We start from the raw sequence: 21,548 nt of genomic DNA, 5'->3' as shown, positions 1-21,548 counted from the left end.
TGTTCACCAGCTCCATCTGGTACGCAGGCTGAGACCCTATCTGCCTGCGGACTGCCTCACCAGAATGGTGTATGTTCTGGTTATCTCCTGCTTGGACTACTGTAATGCACTCTACGTGGGGCTACCTTTGAAGGTGACCCGGAAACTACAACTAATCCAGAACGCGGCAGCTAGACTGGTGACTAGGAGCGGCCGCCGAGACCACATAACACCGGTCTTAAAAGACCTACATTGGCTCTCAGTATGTTTCCGAGCCCAATTCAAAGTGTTGGTGCTGACCTTTAAAGACCTAAACGGCCTTGGTCCAGTATACCTGAAGGAGCGTCTCCACCCCCATCATTCAGCCCAGACACTGAGGTCCAGCACCAAGGGCCTTCTGGCGGTTCCCTCACTGCGAGAAGCCAAGTTACATGGAATCAGGCAGAGGGCCTTCTCGGTAGTGGCACCCTCCCTGTGGAACGCCCTCCCACCAGATGTCAAAGAGAACAACAACTACCAGACTTTTAGAAGACATCTGAAGGCAGCCCTCTTTGGGGAAGCTTTAAATGTTTGATGTACTAGAGTATTTTAATATTTTTTTGGGAAGCTGCAGAGTGGCTGGGAAAGCCCAGCCAGATGGGCGGGTTATAAATAATAAATTATTATTATTATTATTATTATTATTATTATTATTATTATTATTATTATGTCTGCGGGAATGGGTACCAGTTGCTGGATGCCATGGGAGGAGAGAGGGCTCTTGAGTTCAGGTGCCGCTTGCTGGTTCCCCACAGGCATTATTTGGTCTTCCACTGTGAGAACAGGATGCTGGACTGCTGGGACCACTGACCAGATATAACAGGCTCTTCTTACATTCTTATGGGGTGAAGGGAGAGGTGTCCCACCCACTCCAGACGAACCATAACCCCCCCCTTTCCAGCTTTCATTAAGAAGGAGAGAGAATACACCTCTTAGAAAATCATTTACAGCTTTGAGTTTTCAGTGCATGCCCTCCGCATATCTAACAGGAAGCGTCAATAACACCCCTGTGTACCAAAGACTCTGGATCTGTGAGTCGGGAAACATGGAGGACATTCAACACTATTTGTTACGATGCCCTTTATATACATCTTCTAGACAAAAATTCCCCTTGAGCAAATCTCTATTTTGCTGGCTGGCAATAATGCATTTATGACTGCACGGGTTGCACAATTTGCCTTGGCTGCAAGTAAGTTGAGAGCTAGGCACCAATACAAGTATCATAAGGGGGAGTGTGCGATGTGGAGTGCTTAACTTATGCAAGAGTGATTTTTGCATTTTTATATGTTTGCTTTGCTGCTGCTGCTGTTCGCTTTTAAATCAATTATTTGTATCCTACGCATTGGGACCAATTGGGACGTCTTATAGCTTTTAGCAATAAAGATTCATTTAAGGAGAGAGAAGTTTCTAGTGTTTGTAGAACCCGATACGAGGCAAAATGTACCTGCATTATTCTTTTCAAAAAGTATTGTGAGATGCTAGCCTACTCCCCTAAACACACTTACAGTGTTTGACTTTGCTGCCTTCCCCAGCTAGAAAAATTCCAGCGGACACTCACAACTGAACAGTTGCAACGAAAGATGGTGCACCCCTTTATTCCCCTACTCCACAACGATTTGTATTAAATATTTTAATATATTAATATTCTCTCTTTCTCGTGCTCTCTTTTAATTAAAAAAATGCATTAATAAAAAGCACCTGAAAGAATACAGCTGGTGGAGTGGACAAACTTATATCCTAACAGAAAAACAAAAAAAAAAAGGTACATTTCATAAAATGAATTGGAACGAGAGGAAGGGGAAACTCTTCCTGCAATGGGAGATTTCATGCGTCCGAGCAATGGGGTGGTTTTGTTTTGTTTTTTTAAAAAGACTATAGAAAAAAGTTGCACTTGTGTTATGTCAACAGAAGGGCTCTGGAAAAAGAAGAGGAGATCTTTTGGTATTTCAAATGCTCTCTTTCCCTCCGTTCTGCCTTGCTCAGTTCTGAAGCAAGCTTTCTGGCTTGGGGTAACCGAAAAGGACGAAGTCTGCTTCGTACAGCTTGTACAGCTGCCGCCTCCAGGCCACGGGGATTTTGGCAAACCAGTCGTCCTCCCAGCTGCTGGCTGTCCTGTTCCGGTAGCTGGGAGGGAAGCGAAGAAGGTGTTCCACCTTCAGAAGCTGCAGCAGGTGAGCTGCGTCCTCATCCAAAGTCTCCAGCTTGCCCACAAAGTCGTACTCGATCTGGCACGGGTGGCAGAGGCGGTACACCTGCCTCCAATGCTCGTTGAACGGGGCCAGCTTCTCAGTCCGGGGGTCCAGGAGGTACTGGATGAAGTCCGAGAAGGAGACCCTGAGGCCCGCCTCGAAGGCATCGCTCACCGAGGTCGGCAGGCTGGTGTGGTTGGAGTAAAGTTTCAGCATTGGGATGGCAAACCGGCGGTAGAACTCCTCGTTCTCCAGCTCAAACTTGCTGCGGAAGGCCGAGATGAGCCTCACGAAAGGGTCTCGGACGAAGAGGAACTTGGTGTACTTCTTCAGCTTGATCTTCATGAGGTGGCGGGAGAACTTGCCGTAGCGGCGCCAGAACTTGTTGAAGGTGAAGTGGGTGCTGGTGTTGTGGACGTGCTCGCGGGGGATGTCCAAGGGGTCTGCGTACGGCACGCCCTGGTCCATCAGGCTCTCGCTCAGCACGATCATCACCCGCTTCCAGTTGGTGCAGGCCACTTTGGGGACGTAGCAGTAGATGACGCCGTGTCGGTCGTCCACGATGAGGTGGTTCAGCTCGTAGTTGGGGATGTCGTCAAAGGAGCGCTCCTTGGTGGGGAAGGCGAAGCTGGAGTTGGCGCACAGCTCCCTCAGCGTCCGGCGCCGCTCCGCCTGCAGCTGCTCCTGGTCCAAGATCGCGCCGGCGTCACGAGTGGACCAGTCGTAGCCCCTCACGTTCTCCTCCAAGTTGCCGGCAACGGGCCTCGCGGAGGCGTGTGGGGCAGGTGGCTCCGTCTTCTGACCGAGACCCACATCGCGTTTCAGGTCAGAGCTCAGGAGCTTCTCCAAGAACTCGTCGACGTCCGAGATTGAGTCTTGGCCTCCGTCCTTGGCCACGGTGGGGAGGACCCCGTGAGGCCTGGAGAAGGTCGTGTGCAAGTAGAAGTGGGCCGTCCCCACGTTGTCCCAGTAGACAATGATCAGCAGGATCATGAAGATGGAGCCCAGCACCACCGAGAGGCGGAAGAGGCGTGCTTTGGTCATCCTGGCCGGAGGCGTCGGCAGCGGCTAACTCATGCTGCGCTCACCTCCAGCTCTGCTGGAAATATCTGAGAGCCAGCATGGCGGTTTGAGGACGGTGGGGAACCTGTAAGAAGGTCAAATACAAGGTTAGTCTCCTTCTCCACACAAGATGGTCAGAAAGACAGAACGGAAAAGGGGAGCAGCTGCAGTGGGGAGGGGCCATTCAAAATGAAGCACCCAAATAGGAAATATGGGAGGATGATTCAAGGAAGCTAAGAGAGTTTCCCCCCTCTTCTTCCCCAGCCTTATACTGTACTCAACACTAATGTCTCACAACAATTGTAACTAAATTGTAAGAAAGACTGTACAACCTGAAAAAAAGAGACAAGGCATGTACTTTTGTAAACCAAGGAAATCTTGTGTGTGTGTGTGTGTGTGTGTGTGTGTGTGTGTGTGTGTGTACATACATACACACACACACTAAAAAGGAAGCTGAAGAGTAAAATTCATACAATACAGTGGTACCTCTGGTTACGTACTCAATTCGTTCCGGAGGTCTGTTCTTAACCTGAATCACCACTTTAGCTAATGGGGCCTCCTGCTGCTGCCGCGCCACCGGAGCACGATTTCTGTTCTCATCCTGAAGCAAAGTTCTTAACCCGAGGTACTGTTTCTGGGTTAGCGGAGTCTGTAACATGAAGCGTATGTAACCCGAGGTACCACTATATATGGAAGATTGTCTTACCCATATTTGCCCACTTGACAGCTCCAAAAAAGACCTCTTTCGCATTTGTAAGAAAATACAAGCCTACCCAGATATGTAAAATGCTGAATCATGTTTCAATCTGTTCTTAGCTTAACACTGATTTAATAACTGTGTGAATTTTTCATGCAGTTGTTTTTACTGACAATTTTATTGTCTTAATTCTTTTTGCAAAATGCATTGAGGTGTTTCTTTACATGCATATAAGCTCTCATAGAATCATAGAACTGGAGAGTTGGAAGGGGCCCAGGGGTCATCTAGTCCAACCCGCTGCTATGCAGGAATCTCAATTAAAGCATCCATGACATCTAAAGCCCTCCAACCTCTGCTTAAAAGCCTCCAAGAAAGAAGAGTCCACCATCTTCCAAGGGAGTCTGTTCCACTGTTGACCAGTCTCTTCCTGTCTCTTGCTATTCTATTTTATACAACAAACAATCTTAGTACTGTAGTTGTGACCGTGGTTTATATTGTATGTGTGGTTCCTGATTATTTTTATGCTTATTGCTGTTTTAACTTTTGTTATTTATCTGAATGATGCCATGGCCTATGGTTAGCGCAATAAAAGCTGATGATGATGAGTAAAGCTGGTGGTTTTCCAGCTCTTCTCCTGGAGAAGCATGCTTTAGAATTCAGCCTTTCTCAACATTGGGTCCCCAGATGTTGTTGAACCACAACTCCCATCGCCCCTAGCTAGCAAGGCCAGAGCTCAGGGATGATGGGAGTTGTAGTCCAACAACATCTGGGGACCCACAGGTTGAGAACCGCTGCTTTAGATGCTGATTGGCCCAAAGTCAAAGGACAGGGAGTGTGTGCCCCTTACGGTGACTCTTAATCTCAGGGTTATAGGTTCACGCCCTGTGATGGGAAAAGATTCCTGCATTGCAAGGGGTGGACTAGATGACCTGGTGGACCCTTCCTGCAATACTATGGTTCTTCCTAAGATGATGCTGGATTCCAGCTCCCATCAACCCCAGCCAGCATGACCAATGGTCAGAGACGATGGGAGCTGGGGTTTGGCAACAGGTTAGTCATCCCTGTTCCAGGAGACAATCAGGTGCGATGGACAAGCAATTTGCCATTACTATCGATTTCCCTTCGAACAGGTAGCGGCAACTGCATATGTCTGGCTTTTTTAATGTCTGTTTTAAGGGGAATTCTTGCCTTGTGCAAGACAAGACAGAGGCCCCAGGGGTTTGGTAGCACTTTCCATCAGGGGATGGAAACTTTTAATTCTGTCAAAAGCCACATTCCCTCGGGGTAAGCACTCAGAGGCCAAAGGCCAGCAATGGATGGAGCAAGAGAAACCAGAGTCCTGGGTTAGGAGCCATAATTCCCCACCAAGACCTCTCTGTTACAATTTCCACCATGGCTAGTTCAGAATAGAATGCCCAATGCTAGACCGGTCTACTCAGAAGTAAGCCCCACTGAGTTTAACGGGGTTACTCTCAAATAAGTGCACTGGGTTTTATTTTAGTAAAGCAGACCAATACAGCTAGAGGTCTGAGAAGCAAGTGAAAGTAATGCCTTTCTGGCTTTGGTGTGCTACGTACACAAACATATATACATAGCTGGCAGAAGTCTACCAATTTGTTCTCAGATAGCTTGGTGGGGAATTTTTTTATTTTTTATTATCAACCATGCAATTATAAGCTATACAACCAGGGAAAGGTTTTAAAAGAAACCACCCGTTTATTTTTATCAGATAAATTATGGTCTATCCGTCCAATAATTGTCCTGAAACTACAATAGACAGAGGGGAAGACACACTTTAAAAACTGCAGAAAATGAACAGGAAGGAAGGAACTCAGAAGAATAGGGCAGGTTCAGGAGTCACGTGAAATGAGACCAGAGGCTGTATTGAGTGCCAAGCCTAGAACATGTCCCAGATACCCCTGCAATGGGGAGGGACCACAGGCCAGTGGTTTAGCACGTGAGTAGCTTACAGAAGGTCAAGACTTCCACTTCCAGTTAAGAGAACTTCAAGCCGCAGCCTGATAGGCTAGAGAGCCACTGCCAGTCTGAGTAGGCAATACTGAAGTAAATGGACACATCATCTGACCTGGTATGTGGCAGCTTCTTCTATTCATCAGGAGCATCCGTTGTAATGCTTTATGTTCTGCATGCAGGTGGTTCCAGGTTCAATCGCTGGCATCTCCAGAAAGGATGAGGAACCAGGAAAGACTTCTCTGCCCGGGAGATTAGCTGTGGAACAGATAATATTGGGATAAATGGATCAAGGGTCACCCTGAGAATAAAGCAGTGTTCCAGGTTCCTAACGTACAAGGGTTGGTGTGAAACTTTATCCCTGAAGACTTTGTTTGTTTTTCAAATTTTATTTATACTTTCCAACTTTATACATTTCACTAATTTTACAATCATTTTGACATCTCAAAACTTGACTTCCTTCCTCCCCCCCCTCTCTGTGGTTTCTTAAATTTATTTTTAATATCCCCTGCATATGCAAATTAACTTAATTTGCTCATTTACTCATCTACTCTAAAGACATACTCTTATAAAACTGCAGGTTATTACAATAATCCTGCCAATGATCTTCTCTGTTTACAATTTAACTGTAAATATTCAACAAACCATTTCCATTCTTTTATTTAAAAAAGTCTGTCATCTTGATTTCTTATTCTTCCGGTAAATTTCGCCATTTCTGCGTATGCCATTCTGAAGATATTTTTTGGCTTGATAACCAAAGTATTTTCATGTTTTTTTTAAACAAGCAAACAAACAACCCCTCTATTTTTTCCAAGGAGTTGAGAATGAGCTCACAGTTCATGCCACTTTCTTCATCATAACCAACAACCCCCTGTGGGTTTGGCTGGGCTGAGAGTTAGCGGTTGGCACAAGACCAACAAGCCAGTTTGAACCCAGCCTAAATCCAGCTCACTGACCACTGTTGCTGGCTCTTTATGCAGTGCTGCCAGACAAAGGATGGGAGAGCAATTAAGAGTTTGATTAAGTATATAAATCTGCATAAGAAGAGCTGGCTGGATCAGGCCAATGGCTCACCTTGTCCAGCAACCTGTTCTCACAGTGGACATTCAGATTTCGCCTGGGAAAACCTCAAACAGGATCGGAGCACAGAATCGCTCTCTTCTCCTGTGTTTCCCAGCAACTCACATCCAGTTGCATTGCTACTCCCAGTGACGAAGGCAGAGTATATATAGACACACGGCCTCTAGCCATTGACAGCCCACAAATATGTCAATATTGTTGTTGTTATTAATATGCGACCCATCTAACTGGGTTGCTCTGACCACTCTGGGTTCGCTTCCAACAAGTTAAAACATTAAGCACAGCAAACGCTAAACATTGAAAACTTCTCTATACAGGGCTGCCTTCAGACGTCTTCTAAAAGTCAAAGCTTCTTTTAAAGCCATCCAAGTTGGTGGTCAACACGGTCAAAACTGTGGGAGGGAGTTCCACAGTTTACCTATGCGCGGTGCGAAGATGGACTTTTATTAAAACCTGCCCTGGATCTTTGAGCATTCAGCTTCAATGGATGCCCGAAAAATTCGAGCGTTACGAGAGAGGAAGAGAAGAGCTTTTGATACCGTACCACGCACAGTTTTATAAACTCCAACTCCTCCGACTCTCCTTTCCTCTAGAAAAGCCCCAAAATGCTGCAACCATTCCCCAAGGGGGGTGGGATTGTCCCTCCACCCACTTGGCCATTTTGCTTGCCCTTTCCTGCCCTCGCTGCCGGTCCTTTCGGCACGCAACGTTTTTGAGACGAGAGCCCCGTTTAAACAGCGATGGTGCAGCTCCCCAGGGCAAAAGGGGGGGGCAGCTGACGTAACCTTTTTCGGTCTCTGGAAAACGTGGCAGGTTGTGGGGGGGGCGAGGAGACCTCTGGAACAAGCAGCCCTCCTCTGCAGGCGCTGACCGTTGTCCTTCGCAACTGAGCCGCTCCCTTGCGAAGCCCTTACGAAAAGGAGAGAGCAGCAACTTTTTCCAGCCGCCGCCTCCGCCTGACAGACCTCCTTTACAAGCCTGTCTGCACATGTGCCTTTGCCAGCTGCTGGGAAGGGAGGGGCGCCATCAGCTGACTCCCAGGAGCAATGCCGAAAAACAAATGTCGTTTTAAAGTAGCACAACTGTTCTGGAAGGGGAGGATGGGGCAGAGGCAAGTAGGACCTCTCCGCACACCCACCCACACACCCCGGCTGGGGGTGGATTTTTTGTTTTTTATTAGTTTTTCCTCTATTACTCACAAGTATATCTTTACATCATGACTTGACATCTTACAATTATACATATTCTTGTTTTCAGAGTACGTTCGTAATTGTTATTATCATAGATCGACAAGTATTACTATACACAAAAAAGAAAAAAGATGCAATTTTAAAATCATAATATTCCTCCTAAATGAATGACTGCGGCATTTGTCCGCAGACAGCTTCCGGGTCATGTGGCCAGCATGTCTAAGCCACTTCTGGCGAACCAGTGCCGCACACGGAAATGCCGTTTTCCTTCCCGCCGGAGCGGTACCTATTTATCTACTTGCACTTTTTTTGGCATGCTTTCGAACTGCTAGGTGGGCAGGAGCTGGGACCGAGCAATGGGAGCTCATCCCGTCGTGGGGATTCGAACAGCCGACCTTCTGATCAGCAAGCCCTAGGCTTGGATACAAATGATAAAATTATTATTATTATTACCTCCCCCCCCCACCAAAAAAGGGCTCAAGGTGCCATATGTGGTTCTGCCCCTCCTCATTTAATCCGCACAACGACCCTGAGAGGTAGGGTAGCCTGAGAGGCAGGGGCTGGCTTCCGAGGTCACCCCAGTGAGCTTCGTGGCTGAGTGGGGGGTTTGAACTCAGGTCTGACTGTGACAATCTAACCGCTACGCTACACTAGGACACATGTAGGGTATTCTCTTCCGAGCCAGCTACCTCTCTCCCCACCACTCCTCCCTTCTTGAATTGCCATAGGTTAAATAAAAAGTCAGCTTTCTCATGTTTTTTGCTCTCCATGTTGCTGCAAGAGAGAAGCATCTCCCTTCTCCTCTCACGCAACTATTATTATTATCGTTATTAATATTATTATTAATAGTACATCCGAAGATCACAGGGTGGTTCATAACATAAAAATACAAAAAGAGAACACAAAACACATCATGAAATAAAAACAAACCAGGAACTTTGCTCCCAGTACCCAACTTCCTCCTGTAAGATCTTCTGCGACAGGGGCACTTACAAGGACTTTATGTTTCCTGTTCAGTGCAGTTTTTTCTTTAATTGCCAGTTTCTATTTCTCTCTGTATGTGCCTTACTTCTTCAATAAATATACTTTAACTGGAGGCATGGAGTTGGCTACATTCCTTTGCAGAGCCCCAGACTTACCCACACTCAACTACTCCACCCAGACCAAGGATTAAACACAGCTTAAAACCTCTGAAAGGTCTGTTCTTCTCCATAAATTGCCCATTGCAAATCTGAACCATCCAGTTTCCCCCTGGCATCCGGGATAGACTCTCCATCTGAAACCCTGAAGAGCTGCTGCCAGTCAGTGTAGACAATACTGTGCTAGATGGACCAAGGATCTGACTTGGAAGAAGGCAGCTTCCTACGTTGCTCTTAATACCCCAAAGTACAAAATGTGCTCTGCTGACACTTAGCCAGTACTCTGGAAGGGACAGATGAAAGAGCAAGAACGTCAGAAGAGACCTTCTGGATCAGGCCAATGACCCGTCTAGTCCAGCAGCCTGTTCTCACAGTGGCCAACCAAATGCCTGTGTGAAATCAGAGAGAAGGAGCAACTCTCCTCCGGTGGCAACCTGCAGTTAGTAGTAGCCATTGATAGACTCCACCTCCATGAATGTGTCTAATCTGCTTTTAAAGCCATCCAAGTTGGTGGTCATCACTCCCTCCTGTGGAAGTGAGTTCCACAGTTTAACCATGCACTGAGCAACGAAGTGTTTTCTTTTATCCATCCTGAATCTTCCAACATTCAACTTCATTGGACACCAAGCGTTAGGTGTTGTTGTTGAGTTGTTTAGTCGTGTCCGACTCTTCGTGAGCCCCTGGACCAGAGCACGCCAGGCACTCCTGTCTTCCACTGCCTCCCACAGTTTGGTCAAACTCATGCTGGTAGCTTCGAGAACACTGTCCCACCATCTCGTCCTCTGTCATCCCCTTCTTCTTGTGCCCTCCATCTTTCCCAACATCAGGGTCTTTTCCAGGGAGTCTTCTCTTCTCATGAGGTGGCCAAAGGATTGGAGCCTCAGCTTCAGGATCTGTCCTTCCGGTGAGCACTCAGGGCTGATTTCCTTAAGAATGGAGAGGTTTGATCTTCTTGCAGTCCATGGGACTCTCAAGAGTCTCCTCAGTGGGCACAGTCAATCTGGTTTTTCTTGGCTAAGAACTTTGGTTCACTTGCCTCAGAAGACACTGGGGGAACGTGATGACTGACTCAGGAGAGGCCAAGCAAAAAACATGAACCTGAGGAGGGGCTGAAAGAGGAGGTTTGCAGGCCACTGTCAGGTTAGGTAAGGGAGAGAAAATCTTTCTTGTATCTTGAGTGAGCACTTGCACCATAGTATCACAGAATTGTAGAGTTGGAAGGGGCCATCAGGGTTATCAAGTCCAAGCCCCTGCAATCCACAACCCTGAGCCTCATGCTCTACTGACTGAGCTATCCCCACCATCACAGCAATAAAACCTCATGGCCTACCTATAATTTTCTCCAAGCCCCCAGGGCCCAGGTGTCGTGACCAGTGCACAGTATTCTGCTCAGAATATATAGAGCCAATTCCTCTAAGATATGACTCTCCTAACTCCATCATTTCTATTGTCTTTTTCATGAAAGTCCAAGAAACATTATCAAAGGCCTTCTCTGCGTCAATAAACATCAAAGCCGCTTGCTTTTCGTTCCTGGCCTCCAGATACTCTTATTATGTCTGTTATATTCCTTATATTATCTTTCATCTGTCGACCAGGTAGAAAGCCAGCTTGATATGTATGTTATTGATATGAGATGTTTGTAATGATGGAAAAGAAAAGTAATTAGAAAAAAAAATAGAAAAAAGAAAAAAGAAAGCCAGCTTGATCTTGGTGAATTATGTCTTTTAGTACTGCTTTTAATCGATTTGCCAATATATTGGCAAATAATTTATAATCATTATTTAACAGTGAGATCGGCCTATAATTTCTAACTAAAAGTAAATCTGCTCAGTGGGCACAGTCAATCTGGTTTTTCTTGGCTAAGAACTTTGGTTAAGACACTGGGGGAACGTGATGACTGACTCAGGAGAGGCCAAGCAAAAAACATTAAACCTGAGGAGGAGGGGCTGAAAGAGGAGGTGTGCAGACCACTGTCAACAGACAAACAGACCATAAACTGTTCCCCACTCTGTGCAAACACCAGTGAGCAAATGAGCCTTGTTGCATTTGGTGGTGGAGGCTTTCTGGAAAGTTTTGAACCAGGATTCCCCCCCCCCCTCAATCGTATAAATCAACTGGAACCTGAATCTGTTTTGCACCTATCCTTTCTGCTTGTCATTTCAAAACTATTACAGATTGCGGTCTTTTACATCACACTCAGCTTCTTCTCTCTCCTTGCATTTTCTAGTTACAGGTAGGTAGCCGTGTTGGTCTGCCGTAGTCGAAACAAAATAAAAAAATTCCTTCCAGTAGCACCTTAAAGGTAAAGGTAAAGGGACCCCTGACCTTAGGTCCAGTCGCGAATGACTCTGGGGTTGCGGCACTCATCTCGCTTTACTGGCCGAGGGAGCTGGCGTTTGTCCACAGACAGCTTCCGGGTCATGTGGCTAGCATGACTAAGCCACTTCTGGCGAACCAGAGCAGCGCACCGAAACGCCGTTTACCTTCCCGCCGGAGCGGTACCTATTTATCTACTTGCACTTTGACGTGCTTTCGAACTGCTAGGTGGGCAGGAGCAGGGACCGAGCGATGGGAGCTCACCCCGTCACGGGGATTCGAACCGCCAACCTTCTGATCAGCAAGCCCTAGGCTCTGTGGTTTAGACCACAGCACCACCTGCTGTCAATCACCCATTCCCACCACCCTTCTGAGTAATACCCCTCCCCACCCTCTCACTATATATAAGGATCTGGTGACTTCTATTTCAGTGTATCTGAAGACGTGTGCATGCACAAGAAAGCTCATGCCAATAACAAACTTAGTTGGTCTCTAAGGTGCTACTGGAAGGAATTTTTTTTATTTTGTCTTGCCTTTTCTGTTTTATTTTCTGTTTTTATTCTTCCATTTATACCCCCATCACTCTTCCAAGGAGGCATACATGTTTTCCCCCTCCCCATTTTATCTTCACAACAACCCTGAAAGGTAGCCATGGTTGAGAAATGATGACTCGCTCAAGGTCACCAAGTTAGCTTCCAGGCTGAATGGAGATTTGAACCCACGTCTCCCAGCTGTCTAGACCAACCATTGCACCACACTGGTTACATAAGAAAGATGTTCTACATGTTTCTAGCCTGATGAAGGGGGGCCTCTTGAACTTAAAAATCTGCCTCTACATTGTGACATTTGAATTGCTTCCAATAAAGGCATTGCACCACTCAGACTTTTGGATTAAAACTTTTAAGAAGTGCTGCATACCAATTTTACGTGCTGGATAAAATCTTGAAAAAGTTCTCTCCCTAGCCAGAAGAAATGATTGATGGGGCTGTCGATAAATGTACTTAAATGTGATTTAAAACATTATAATGAAACTTATTTAAGCAATCACTTGGACGTTACTGGGATATTTGTAGACATATTATGACACAGAAACCCAAATATGTACATGGAAGGCATCTTAGCATGCCTAAATACTTTTGCATGCTTTCAAGTCACATGAAAGAAGTCACAGACAACTTTAAAACAGTTCAGATCCAGATGCTAAATCTATTCTTCTGTCTACTGTGGATTTAACAACATTGCATCAGTGTTTCATTCACAGGCCCACCTTCTAATGTGTATATTCCACTATCAGTCGGAAATTAATTTCCTTTCTTCATATGACATATCACAAACAGGCCAGACTCTATATGCAAAAGAGTACACAAATCTGACACCAGCAATATCCATAAATCCGAATACATCAACCTCCTTGGCCACTGTATAACTAAAGTGGTCATCCTTGAACCAATGAACTTCAAAGGGAGATTAAAACCTGAACTAAGATTTGTCAAGAGCATGGGTAGGCAAACTAAGGCCCAGGGGCCGGATCCGGCCCAATCGCCTTCGAAATCCTGCCAGCAGACGGTCCGGGAATCAGCGTGTTTTTACATGAGTAGAATGTGCCCTTTTATTTAAAATGCATCCCTGGGTTATTTGGGGGGGGATAAGGAATTCATTCACCCCCCCCAATAATATAGTCTGTCCCCCCACAAGGTCTGAGGGACAGTGGACCGGCCCCTGCTGAAAAAGTTTGCTGACCCCTGGTCAAGAGGTTCGGTGCTATCACTCGTGGGCTGAATCAACAGCATGGATTTTTATTATGCTCTCTGTGTTTATTGGCTTATCGATGCAAGGACGCTTGTGCTATTAACACCAGTGCTCTGCAAATTATCTACTACCAACACTTTGCAAAATTGCCACTGTTAGTGGCTATCACAGATGGTACAATCCGCATTTCATTCTCCTTTTATCTTGCAGCTTACAATTCCTCACCAGCCAAGTGTAACACAGGATAACAAGTCATGCACTGAACTGTTGACTCCATGAAAGCTCATCCCATAATATGCCACCCCTGAGCACTTTGTAGTAGTAAAATGAATGTCCTTAAGGGACCGCAAAACACTTTTTCAATTCTTGCTATTTATTATGTCACTAATGAATTTTAGGCAACAACGCATGGAAATTTTTTCACAGAAAAATTCCACAGTCATACAAATTTTCCACTCCGTACTCACTGGCTGCATTTATGTTTACGGACAAGGCCTGCCAATATGCCTGCCTTCCAAATTTTGTAGGACTTCAGCTCCCAGAAGCCCCAGCAGCCAATAGCCAAGGATGATGGAACTTGCAGTCCCAATAATATCTCAAGGGCACCGACTGCTTTACAGTTATAGGTACAGATTTACTACTTCTTTCTTTATCTCACCTTTCAGCCGGACACTGTAGTATAAACAACTTGAATTGAGAAACACTGGCCTGCGAGCGCTCCACTTGGAGCCTTTACCAAAGGTGTCATGGGCTCAGGATGAAAGGGAGAAATGTGCTAAGAGGAAGGCACACTTGGCAAACCTTCACTGGGATCAACTCCTGCCCGGAAACCTATGTCCCCACTGTGGAAGGACATGTGGATCCAGAATTGGCCTCCACAGTCACTTACACACTCACTGTTAAAACTGTGTTTATAGAAGACAATCTTACTTGGCTAAGAAGACAGTTATAGGTACAGATTTATCTTTCTTTATCTCACGTTTCAGTCGGACAGTGACTTCTAATGCAGCTCACAGCTGAAATCCAATATACTGTAATAAGAGCACAGTGGTACCTCTGGTTCCGAACGGGATCTGTTCCAGAGGCCCGTTCGCAACATGAAAAGAGTGCAACCAGCAGCGGCGTGTCTGCGCACATGCGGGTTGCGATTCGCCACTTCTGCGCATGCGTGTGATGTCATTTTGTGCTTCTGTGCATGCGGCAAAACCCGGAAGTAACCCTTTCCGGTACTTCTGGGTCGCTGCGGGACGTAACCTGAAAGAACGTAACATGAGGTATGACTGTACAATATTTTAAATTATTGTGTATCTTGTGTGTTGCTGTTGTTTTATTAGGGCCAGCATTCTGTTCTCATAGTGGCCAGTCAGATGTTCCAAGGCCAACTCTTCCTTCCTGTGGTTTCGACCAACTGGCATTCAGAAGCATCGCTGCCTCCAGAATATGTCATAATAGGAACACATTTCTGCAAGCAAGTTGTGTGTGCAACCCAGATATGGGGGCTGTTATGTACCCTGCCCAGCAGAAGCAGCGTTAACTTTCTGGTTTCTGCACCCCATATCACAACTCTTTCATGCAAGCGTGGAGGAAACACTTCTGCAAGTTCCCCCTTTTCACTTCCCCTAAGTAACTGCAGCAACCTCACTCCATCCCAAGTTTCACAACCTGCCCTACTAAAAGAGTCAAGCTACAAGTTAAATGTCCAAGCAATAGTTCATTTGGTAGAGCAATGGACTTTTAATCTCAGGATTGTGTGGGTTCGAGCCCCACGTTGGACAATAAATGGCCCTTGTGGTCGCTTCCAGCTTTACAATTCTACAATTCTAGATTAAATGCGTAGAGTCAAATTCAGTCAAAATTCAGAGTCTGTTGTTTGATCCTGGATCAGACCAAGGGTCCTCTAGTCTTTTTGCAAATGCAAATGTGAACTTATGAATCATAGAAGTTTGGAGGGACCCCATCCAGCCCAAGCCCTTGAAATGCAGGAATCTTAGCTAGACCATCTAAGGATCTCATTTTCAAACTACAAGTCCCAGAATTCTTTGAGGGAAGTCCTGATTAATTGAAGTGGTATCATAGTGCTTCAAATGCACAGTGTGAATGTGACCAGTGTCTAATACTGTACAGTGGTACCTCTGGATGCGAACGGGATCCGTTCCAGAGCCCCGTTCGCAACATGAGCAGAACGCAACCCGCGTCTGTGCATGTCGCGATTCGCCACTTCTGCGCATGACGTCATTTTGAGCGTCTGCGCATGCGCGAGCAGTGAAACCCAGAAGTAACCCGTTCCGTTACTTCAGGGTCACCGCAGGCCGTATCCTGAAAGAACATAACCTGAACCGAACGTAACAAGAGGTATGACTGTACATGCTTTTTAAAAATAATAATAATAAACAATGTTCAATACAACCATGTTAATTTACTGGCCACCTTGAAACCACTGTCCTGCAACAAGCTCTTATGCAACATCCCTGGCAGCATCTGGCATGAGTGATGTTCATCATTCCACCATCTATCAGTTTCTTAGACATTAGAAGCAACAGCCTGGAGCTAATGGCGCAACCTTCCATGTTGAGCCACTTTGCTACAATGAATCTCTTTGCACCCTCTGCATGACTACCAATTCCAAGAAAGTGCAGGGTTACGGCCGCTCATCAGACTTGTTGCCCACCCAGAGTTTCTGCTCATCAGTGTTCGAAATTAGCTGGGCGCCAGTCGCATTTTGCAACAGGCAACTGGCCTTTTGTGAGGAAGCGGAGGTGTCTGGTCGCCAGGTTTGGCCCCTAACATCTCCATCTGGCTGTCTGGTGTGGCTGCAGTGCTGCACCACTCAGCTGGTCTGTTGGGTAGCAAAGCCCCAAAAACGCCTCGTTTGGTGCTGCGCTGCCCCGCAAATCAGCTGGTTCACGTGGCAGCGCAACACCCAAAGACTTTGGGTGTCTTCGGGTGCTGCACTTCCCAACAAACCATTTGCTTCGTAATTCTGCACACGTACAAAATGGGCATATCATTGTGGCAGCCATAACCTAGATTTAAGGTGCCATTTGGCTCTTAGATTTTATAGCTCAGTTTCTAACACTGGCTCAGATACACCGAGTCAGAATATGCAGTCCCTGATAGCCACATGGGAGTTGCACTGGTTTATTGAGGGTCCACATGGCAGATCGAGAGGGAAACTGTAAAGATTTTGCAAAGTGACACAGTTCACACATAGAGGAGCCCTGCAGGATGCTAGACTCTGTTTCCCACACCTCTCACTTGGAAGCAAATCGACAGTGAGGGAAGCCCTTTCCCCCTCCAGTGGTGTTTCCCCCTGAGCATATAAGAGGGATTACTGCTTACGCACCAGTTCTCATTTTAACACTCCTAATTTCACGTTCTCATTGATTTTCAGTCCGACTCAGAGGAGATAGCTAGGCAGATGCCTGAGTCAGCTTTGGCTATTGCTAACCACAGAAGGATTTCTAGGCCTACCAGAACAAAAAAGAAAAAGGGGAAGGGGGATATTTCTCCATAACACACCAACTGCCGACAAGTAGAACAAGCCCCACCAGCACCAAGGAGCCAGCCAGCAAGCCTGAACTTCATAAACAGGTTGGAAGTATCCACCCCAACAGAATTCAAAGTGGGACCCACCACAATCAAACCCTCCAGCCAGCCGCTCTAATCTAGAAAGACCCCGAACAAACTCCCAGGCCTCCCTCATTCTATGGAAACACCCGCTAGCTTCCAAAAGCCCCCAACTTCACAGAGCATAACAAGATGCTAAGCTAGTTGGGCTTATAAATGTTCAATTAAATGAGTCGAGAGCCAAGCAGAGTTTCACAGTGAGCACTGTGCTGTACACCAGGGTTGGGGAAATCTGAGGTCTGGGGTCAGATGCGGCCCTCCAGGGCTTCCTATGTGCCCCCCGGGACTCTTCCCAGTACATACCTTGCATTAGCCCTGCTCCACACCTGGTTGGCTGAGGTCCTTGAACTTGCCTGTCTCAATGGAGGTATGTATGCACAGGAATCTGTGGGTTTTGTGCCCTGCCCAATTTTGTTTCCCTCTGGCCCCACCCACCACTGGCATGTGACCACCAGGAGGCTGTCCATTAGGGAATGCTGCCCTGGGGTGAATGGAGGCGCCCCACCCCGCTGGCTGCCCACTGTGCCGTCTCTCAGAAATGCTGCTCCGTCACAGTGAACCTGGGTTATCATTTATTGTGTTCTGGTGTTGCAACCCACCCTGTGACCTCAGGATTAAGGACAGGTAATTAATAAGAATGATAATCATAATACAGTGGTACCTCAGGTTACATACGCTTCAGGTTACAGCCTCTGCCATCCCAGAAATAGTGCTTCAGGTTAAGAACTTTGCTTCAGGATGAGAACAGAAATCGTGCTCCGGCGGCACAGCGGCAGCAGGAGGCCCCATTAGCTAAAGTGGTGCTTCAGGTTAAGTACAGTTTCAGGTTAAGAACGGACCTCCGGAACGAATTAAGTACTTCACCCGAGGTACCACTGTAATCAAATATGGGTGGCACTGTGGGTTAAACCACAGAGCCTAGGACTTGCCGATCAGAAGGTTGGCGGTTCGAATCCCCGCAACGGGGTGAGCTCCCTTTGCTTGGTCCCTGCTCCTGCCAACCTAGCAGTTCGAAAGCATGTCAAAGTGCAAGTAGATAAATAGGTACCGCTCCGGCGGGAAGGTAAACGGCGTTTCCATGCACTGCTCTGGTCCGCCAGAAGCAGCTTAGTCCTGCTGGCCACATGACCCGGAAGCTGTACGCCGGCTCCCTCAGCCAATAAAGCGAGATGAGTGCTGCAACCCCAGAGTCGGTCACGACTGGACCTAATGGTCAGGGGTCCCTTTACCTTATATCAGGGGTGAGCAGACTCCAGGTTTGTGGGGATCTACTTTGCTTTCTACAAGCACCCCAATATTCACTACACAGAGCCAGGTGCAAAAGCCTGACCCTTAGAATCAGTAAATGGAGAGTAAATTTCACTGTTAGAGAGCTGGAAGTAATAAAATGTTGCCGATCTACTTTGAATTAGTCAGAGGCCCTGTACACATCACACACCTGCGCCCCTAATCATGGGAACTGTAGTTTACCTCCTCACACATCTACAATTCTCAGCACTCTTGTCAAACTAGAGTTTCCCGGCACTAATTGGATGTGTTGTGTGCTTTAAATGTATGATGTGCTCACAGCCAGATATCTTTAATCCAAACCTAACATCTGGGGGGGACGCTGTTTATGAGCCTTAAAGTAATAATAATAAAAGACCACTCCTAATTTCATGCAGTACAATGCAGTCGCATTTCCCATTAAAAAACAGAAGGAAAACTAGAACCAGCAAACTAGAAGCGAAGTCCACAGAAACCAAAGCACAAAGCCAGCGCCAGGTGCTGCCCCTCCCCATCGCCGGCTGCTATCTAAGTGTGTCCACAGGTGTCTCTTCGGCTACCTGGCAACTTGCAAAGGCGACCTGAGCGGGGGAAGAAATGATGCCCCGTCTTCTTTTTGAGCGCAGATATCAACCGGGAACTAAGTGGCCGCGATGATAAAAAAAAAATCCGAATTAAAAAAAGGAGGTCTTTCCTCCTAATCCCGAAGACTCTGGCGGGTCTTTCGCAAACGCGCTTCGGCGCGGGAGGAAATCCTCTCCCGCCCCATCGCGGCGCGCGACTCGGACAGCCTCTCCAAGTCCCGGGGGGCGAGACGGGGGTGGGTAGGAGAAGCAGCACCCCCCTCGCCACCCCTGGCGCGCGGCGTGACCTTCGGCAGCCCTTTGGGGACGGGGAGCCGGGCCCGTCCCGCGGAGCCCGGCCGGCTGACGTGCGCCTCCTGCCCCGTTGCGCACGGGCTGGACGGAGGCGCGCGCCCTCCTCCCGGTCGCCGGGCAGCCCCGCGCATCCACGTGGGTGAGAGCTCGGGGCCGGGGAAGTTGGGGGGCAGCAGCATCTTTTCGCTCAGCCCACCCGCGCCCCACCCCGGGGGAAAAAAGCCCGGCGGCTCCTCCATCCAGCCGGCATTACGCGCAACGCCTGCCCGGATCGGATGCCCCACCAGCGCGCCCCGCCGCGCCCAGCGCCGCCTCCGGCTCCCCCGAGCGCCGGTGCCCATCTCACCTCCTGCCCGGGGCCGCTGGGCCAGCGGAACCTCCCGCCGCCGAGGCGCCTCCCTGCCTGCCTCCCTCCCTGGGCCAGCCAGCCAGACCGCGCGCCCGCCAGCCCGGCAGCCGCTCCACCTCCGGCTCGGCCGGCGCCGCCCCGTCTCGCGAGAAGGCCGGCCCGGGGGGGGCCTCCGAGCGAGCGAGCGCAGGCGCCTCGCAGCCTCTCCCAGCCGAGCAGGGGGCGCCTCGCCGGCCTTGGATCGCGCGCACCGGGGGACGGGGCGAACCCGCGCGTCACCGGAGGATCCCCGCCTGGAAATCGAGGGTCGGAGAGGAAGGAAGGGGCTTGGAAGAGGCGGACGAGTCCGGAGGATGAGGGTTTATTGCGGGATCGGTGCTGTTCGTGCATGTCGCCTCGGTTGTTTTGCAGCGTCCGCATGAAGCAACTGGCAGCATCAAGATGCCAACGCGTGTTCCATATTAAAGCAGATGAACGCTTTTTGCAGAAAAAGACACTGCCTGAGTGTATTGAGAGGGGCAGGATCTTACGCGACATTTTTAATTTTTTATACCTCTTGATTGTAGAAAACCTTTGCAAACTACTGGCCTGTAGCACCGCCTTCCCCCGTGCAATTCACATTTACTCTTTCTAGGAGAAATCCAATGTGCGTGTGTTTAAAAAAAATGTTGCAGCTTCATTAACTATGAAGCCCAAAACCTGGAATCCTTTCAAAACTGGTGCCAAAGTTTAGTAATCATTTTGTAGCGAAAACTCCGCATTTTATAGTACCACAGAAACAGAGCAATAGACACTCAAACAGGGTCACCCCAAAACCCAATGTTGTCCAAAACTGGTGCCAAAGTTTTGTAATAATTTTCTTATCTAATCCAAACTGATGCCACACTTTGGCAGAAGTTTTGCAGTGAGGGGATCAGACAACGTTGGGTTTTTGGGTGACCCTGTGACCACCGTGTTTGACTGTCTCTTGCTCTGATTTATTTATAAACGATTTACAAATGTTCAGGGTGGGGTTTCTCCAGAGGGTACCATGGCAAACCATTTCCCAAGTACGTCCCTTAAGTACGTCCATTTACATATCCAAAGAGGTTCACAGAGAAAATGGGCGGGGCTTTCTCCACCTCAAATGGCTGGATGCCACATCATCCTAGGATGGAGAACAAGAGGTGAAGAGCAGCTGTGTCTATGAGAGTTGTGTGTGTGAGTCTTGGGCTGATACTTGAAGCTGCAGACTCAGACACAAAGATGCTTTATAATGGGCACAAGACTAGAAACCTAATGAGGAAGCAAGATCTGTTGGGGTGTTAATGCTCTGAGCTCCTCCATCCTATGCCCAGGTTGTGTAAATAAAACCACCATATCCTAAAGACATCACAGTCTCCGGTGACCCTCAGTCCAATGAAACCAAACCCTGGGTAAGCGTGGGCACCTCTGACATTTCTCACCGCTCAGAGACTGGGGTGGCACAGTGTAAAGAAATCAAGGTGTTCTGGGAGGATATCTATATAGAATTGGAAAAAATCTTAAAAACATCCTTTAATAAAAAACCCAGAAGCTTTCCTTTTGGGAATTACAGATTTGGACATTCCCAAAAAGGCAAGGGTGCTCATTGTGGTAAACTGAAAGAGTGACAAAGTCCCATCAAGATTTGAATGGATGCAAAAATTGGCTGAATATGCGGAATTAGAGAGCTTGACAGAAAAAATAAACCAATACAGGTATTTATATCAAAATGGGAAGTCTTTCTTCAAAATTTATCTGAGAAATAATAGCTGTTTAAAGTCCATCACAGCATTCGAATAATTTCAGTAGCAGTTCTAAGTATGATGTAAAATTTAAGATAGACTAAAGATGATTAAACTTTTATTTAACTTGTTATGTCGTGACAGTATACAACTGATGTGAAATTGAAGTAAGGAGTAGGTGGGAAGTTGGGTCTATAGAAAAAAAACCATTTTTACTTGAAGGTTTTGAGATGATTAGTTGATGTTTTGATGTTCTTTTTGTTTTGTGTTTA

The 21,548-nt window shown here is 47.4% G+C and overlaps 1 protein-coding gene across 5 annotated transcripts; it reads right to left on the bottom strand.

Moving 5' to 3' along the window:
- Window positions 1-1,633: 1,633 nt before the first annotated feature.
- Window positions 1,634-19,665, bottom strand: CHST12 (carbohydrate sulfotransferase 12). 5 transcript variants are annotated; one of them, XM_053364918.1, is made up of 3 exons: window positions 19,529-19,663; window positions 6,053-6,195; window positions 1,634-3,354 (listed from the first exon to the last, which is right to left on the bottom strand). In XM_053364918.1, exon 3 carries the CDS (start codon window positions 3,249-3,251, stop codon window positions 1,998-2,000), a length of 1,254 nt encoding a protein of 417 aa, XP_053220893.1. In that variant the 5' UTR covers window positions 3,252-3,354; window positions 6,053-6,195; window positions 19,529-19,663; the 3' UTR covers window positions 1,634-1,997. The 5 variants fall into 5 exon arrangements, 4 of the variants coding, with proteins under 4 accessions (XP_053220893.1, XP_053220895.1, XP_053220896.1 ...); XM_053364920.1 differs by lacking the exon at window positions 19,529-19,663 and adding an exon at window positions 18,865-19,103; XM_053364921.1 differs by lacking the exon at window positions 19,529-19,663 and adding an exon at window positions 12,930-13,262.
- Between the last annotated feature and the right edge of the window lie 1,883 nt (window positions 19,666-21,548).

This window comes from Podarcis raffonei, chromosome 14, assembly GCF_027172205.1.
Source record: "Podarcis raffonei isolate rPodRaf1 chromosome 14, rPodRaf1.pri, whole genome shotgun sequence".
Classification (NCBI taxonomy): domain Eukaryota; kingdom Metazoa; phylum Chordata; class Lepidosauria; order Squamata; family Lacertidae; genus Podarcis; species Podarcis raffonei.
The sequence above is the reverse complement of the archived record's forward strand: the minus strand, read 5'-3'. Positions and strand labels throughout refer to the sequence as shown.

What these genes read in the sequence shown, in the direction of transcription:
- CHST12 (XM_053364918.1), bottom strand. Translation starts at nt 3,251, where the DNA reads ATGACCAAAGCACGCCTCTTCCGCCTCTCGGTGGTGCTGGGCTCCATC.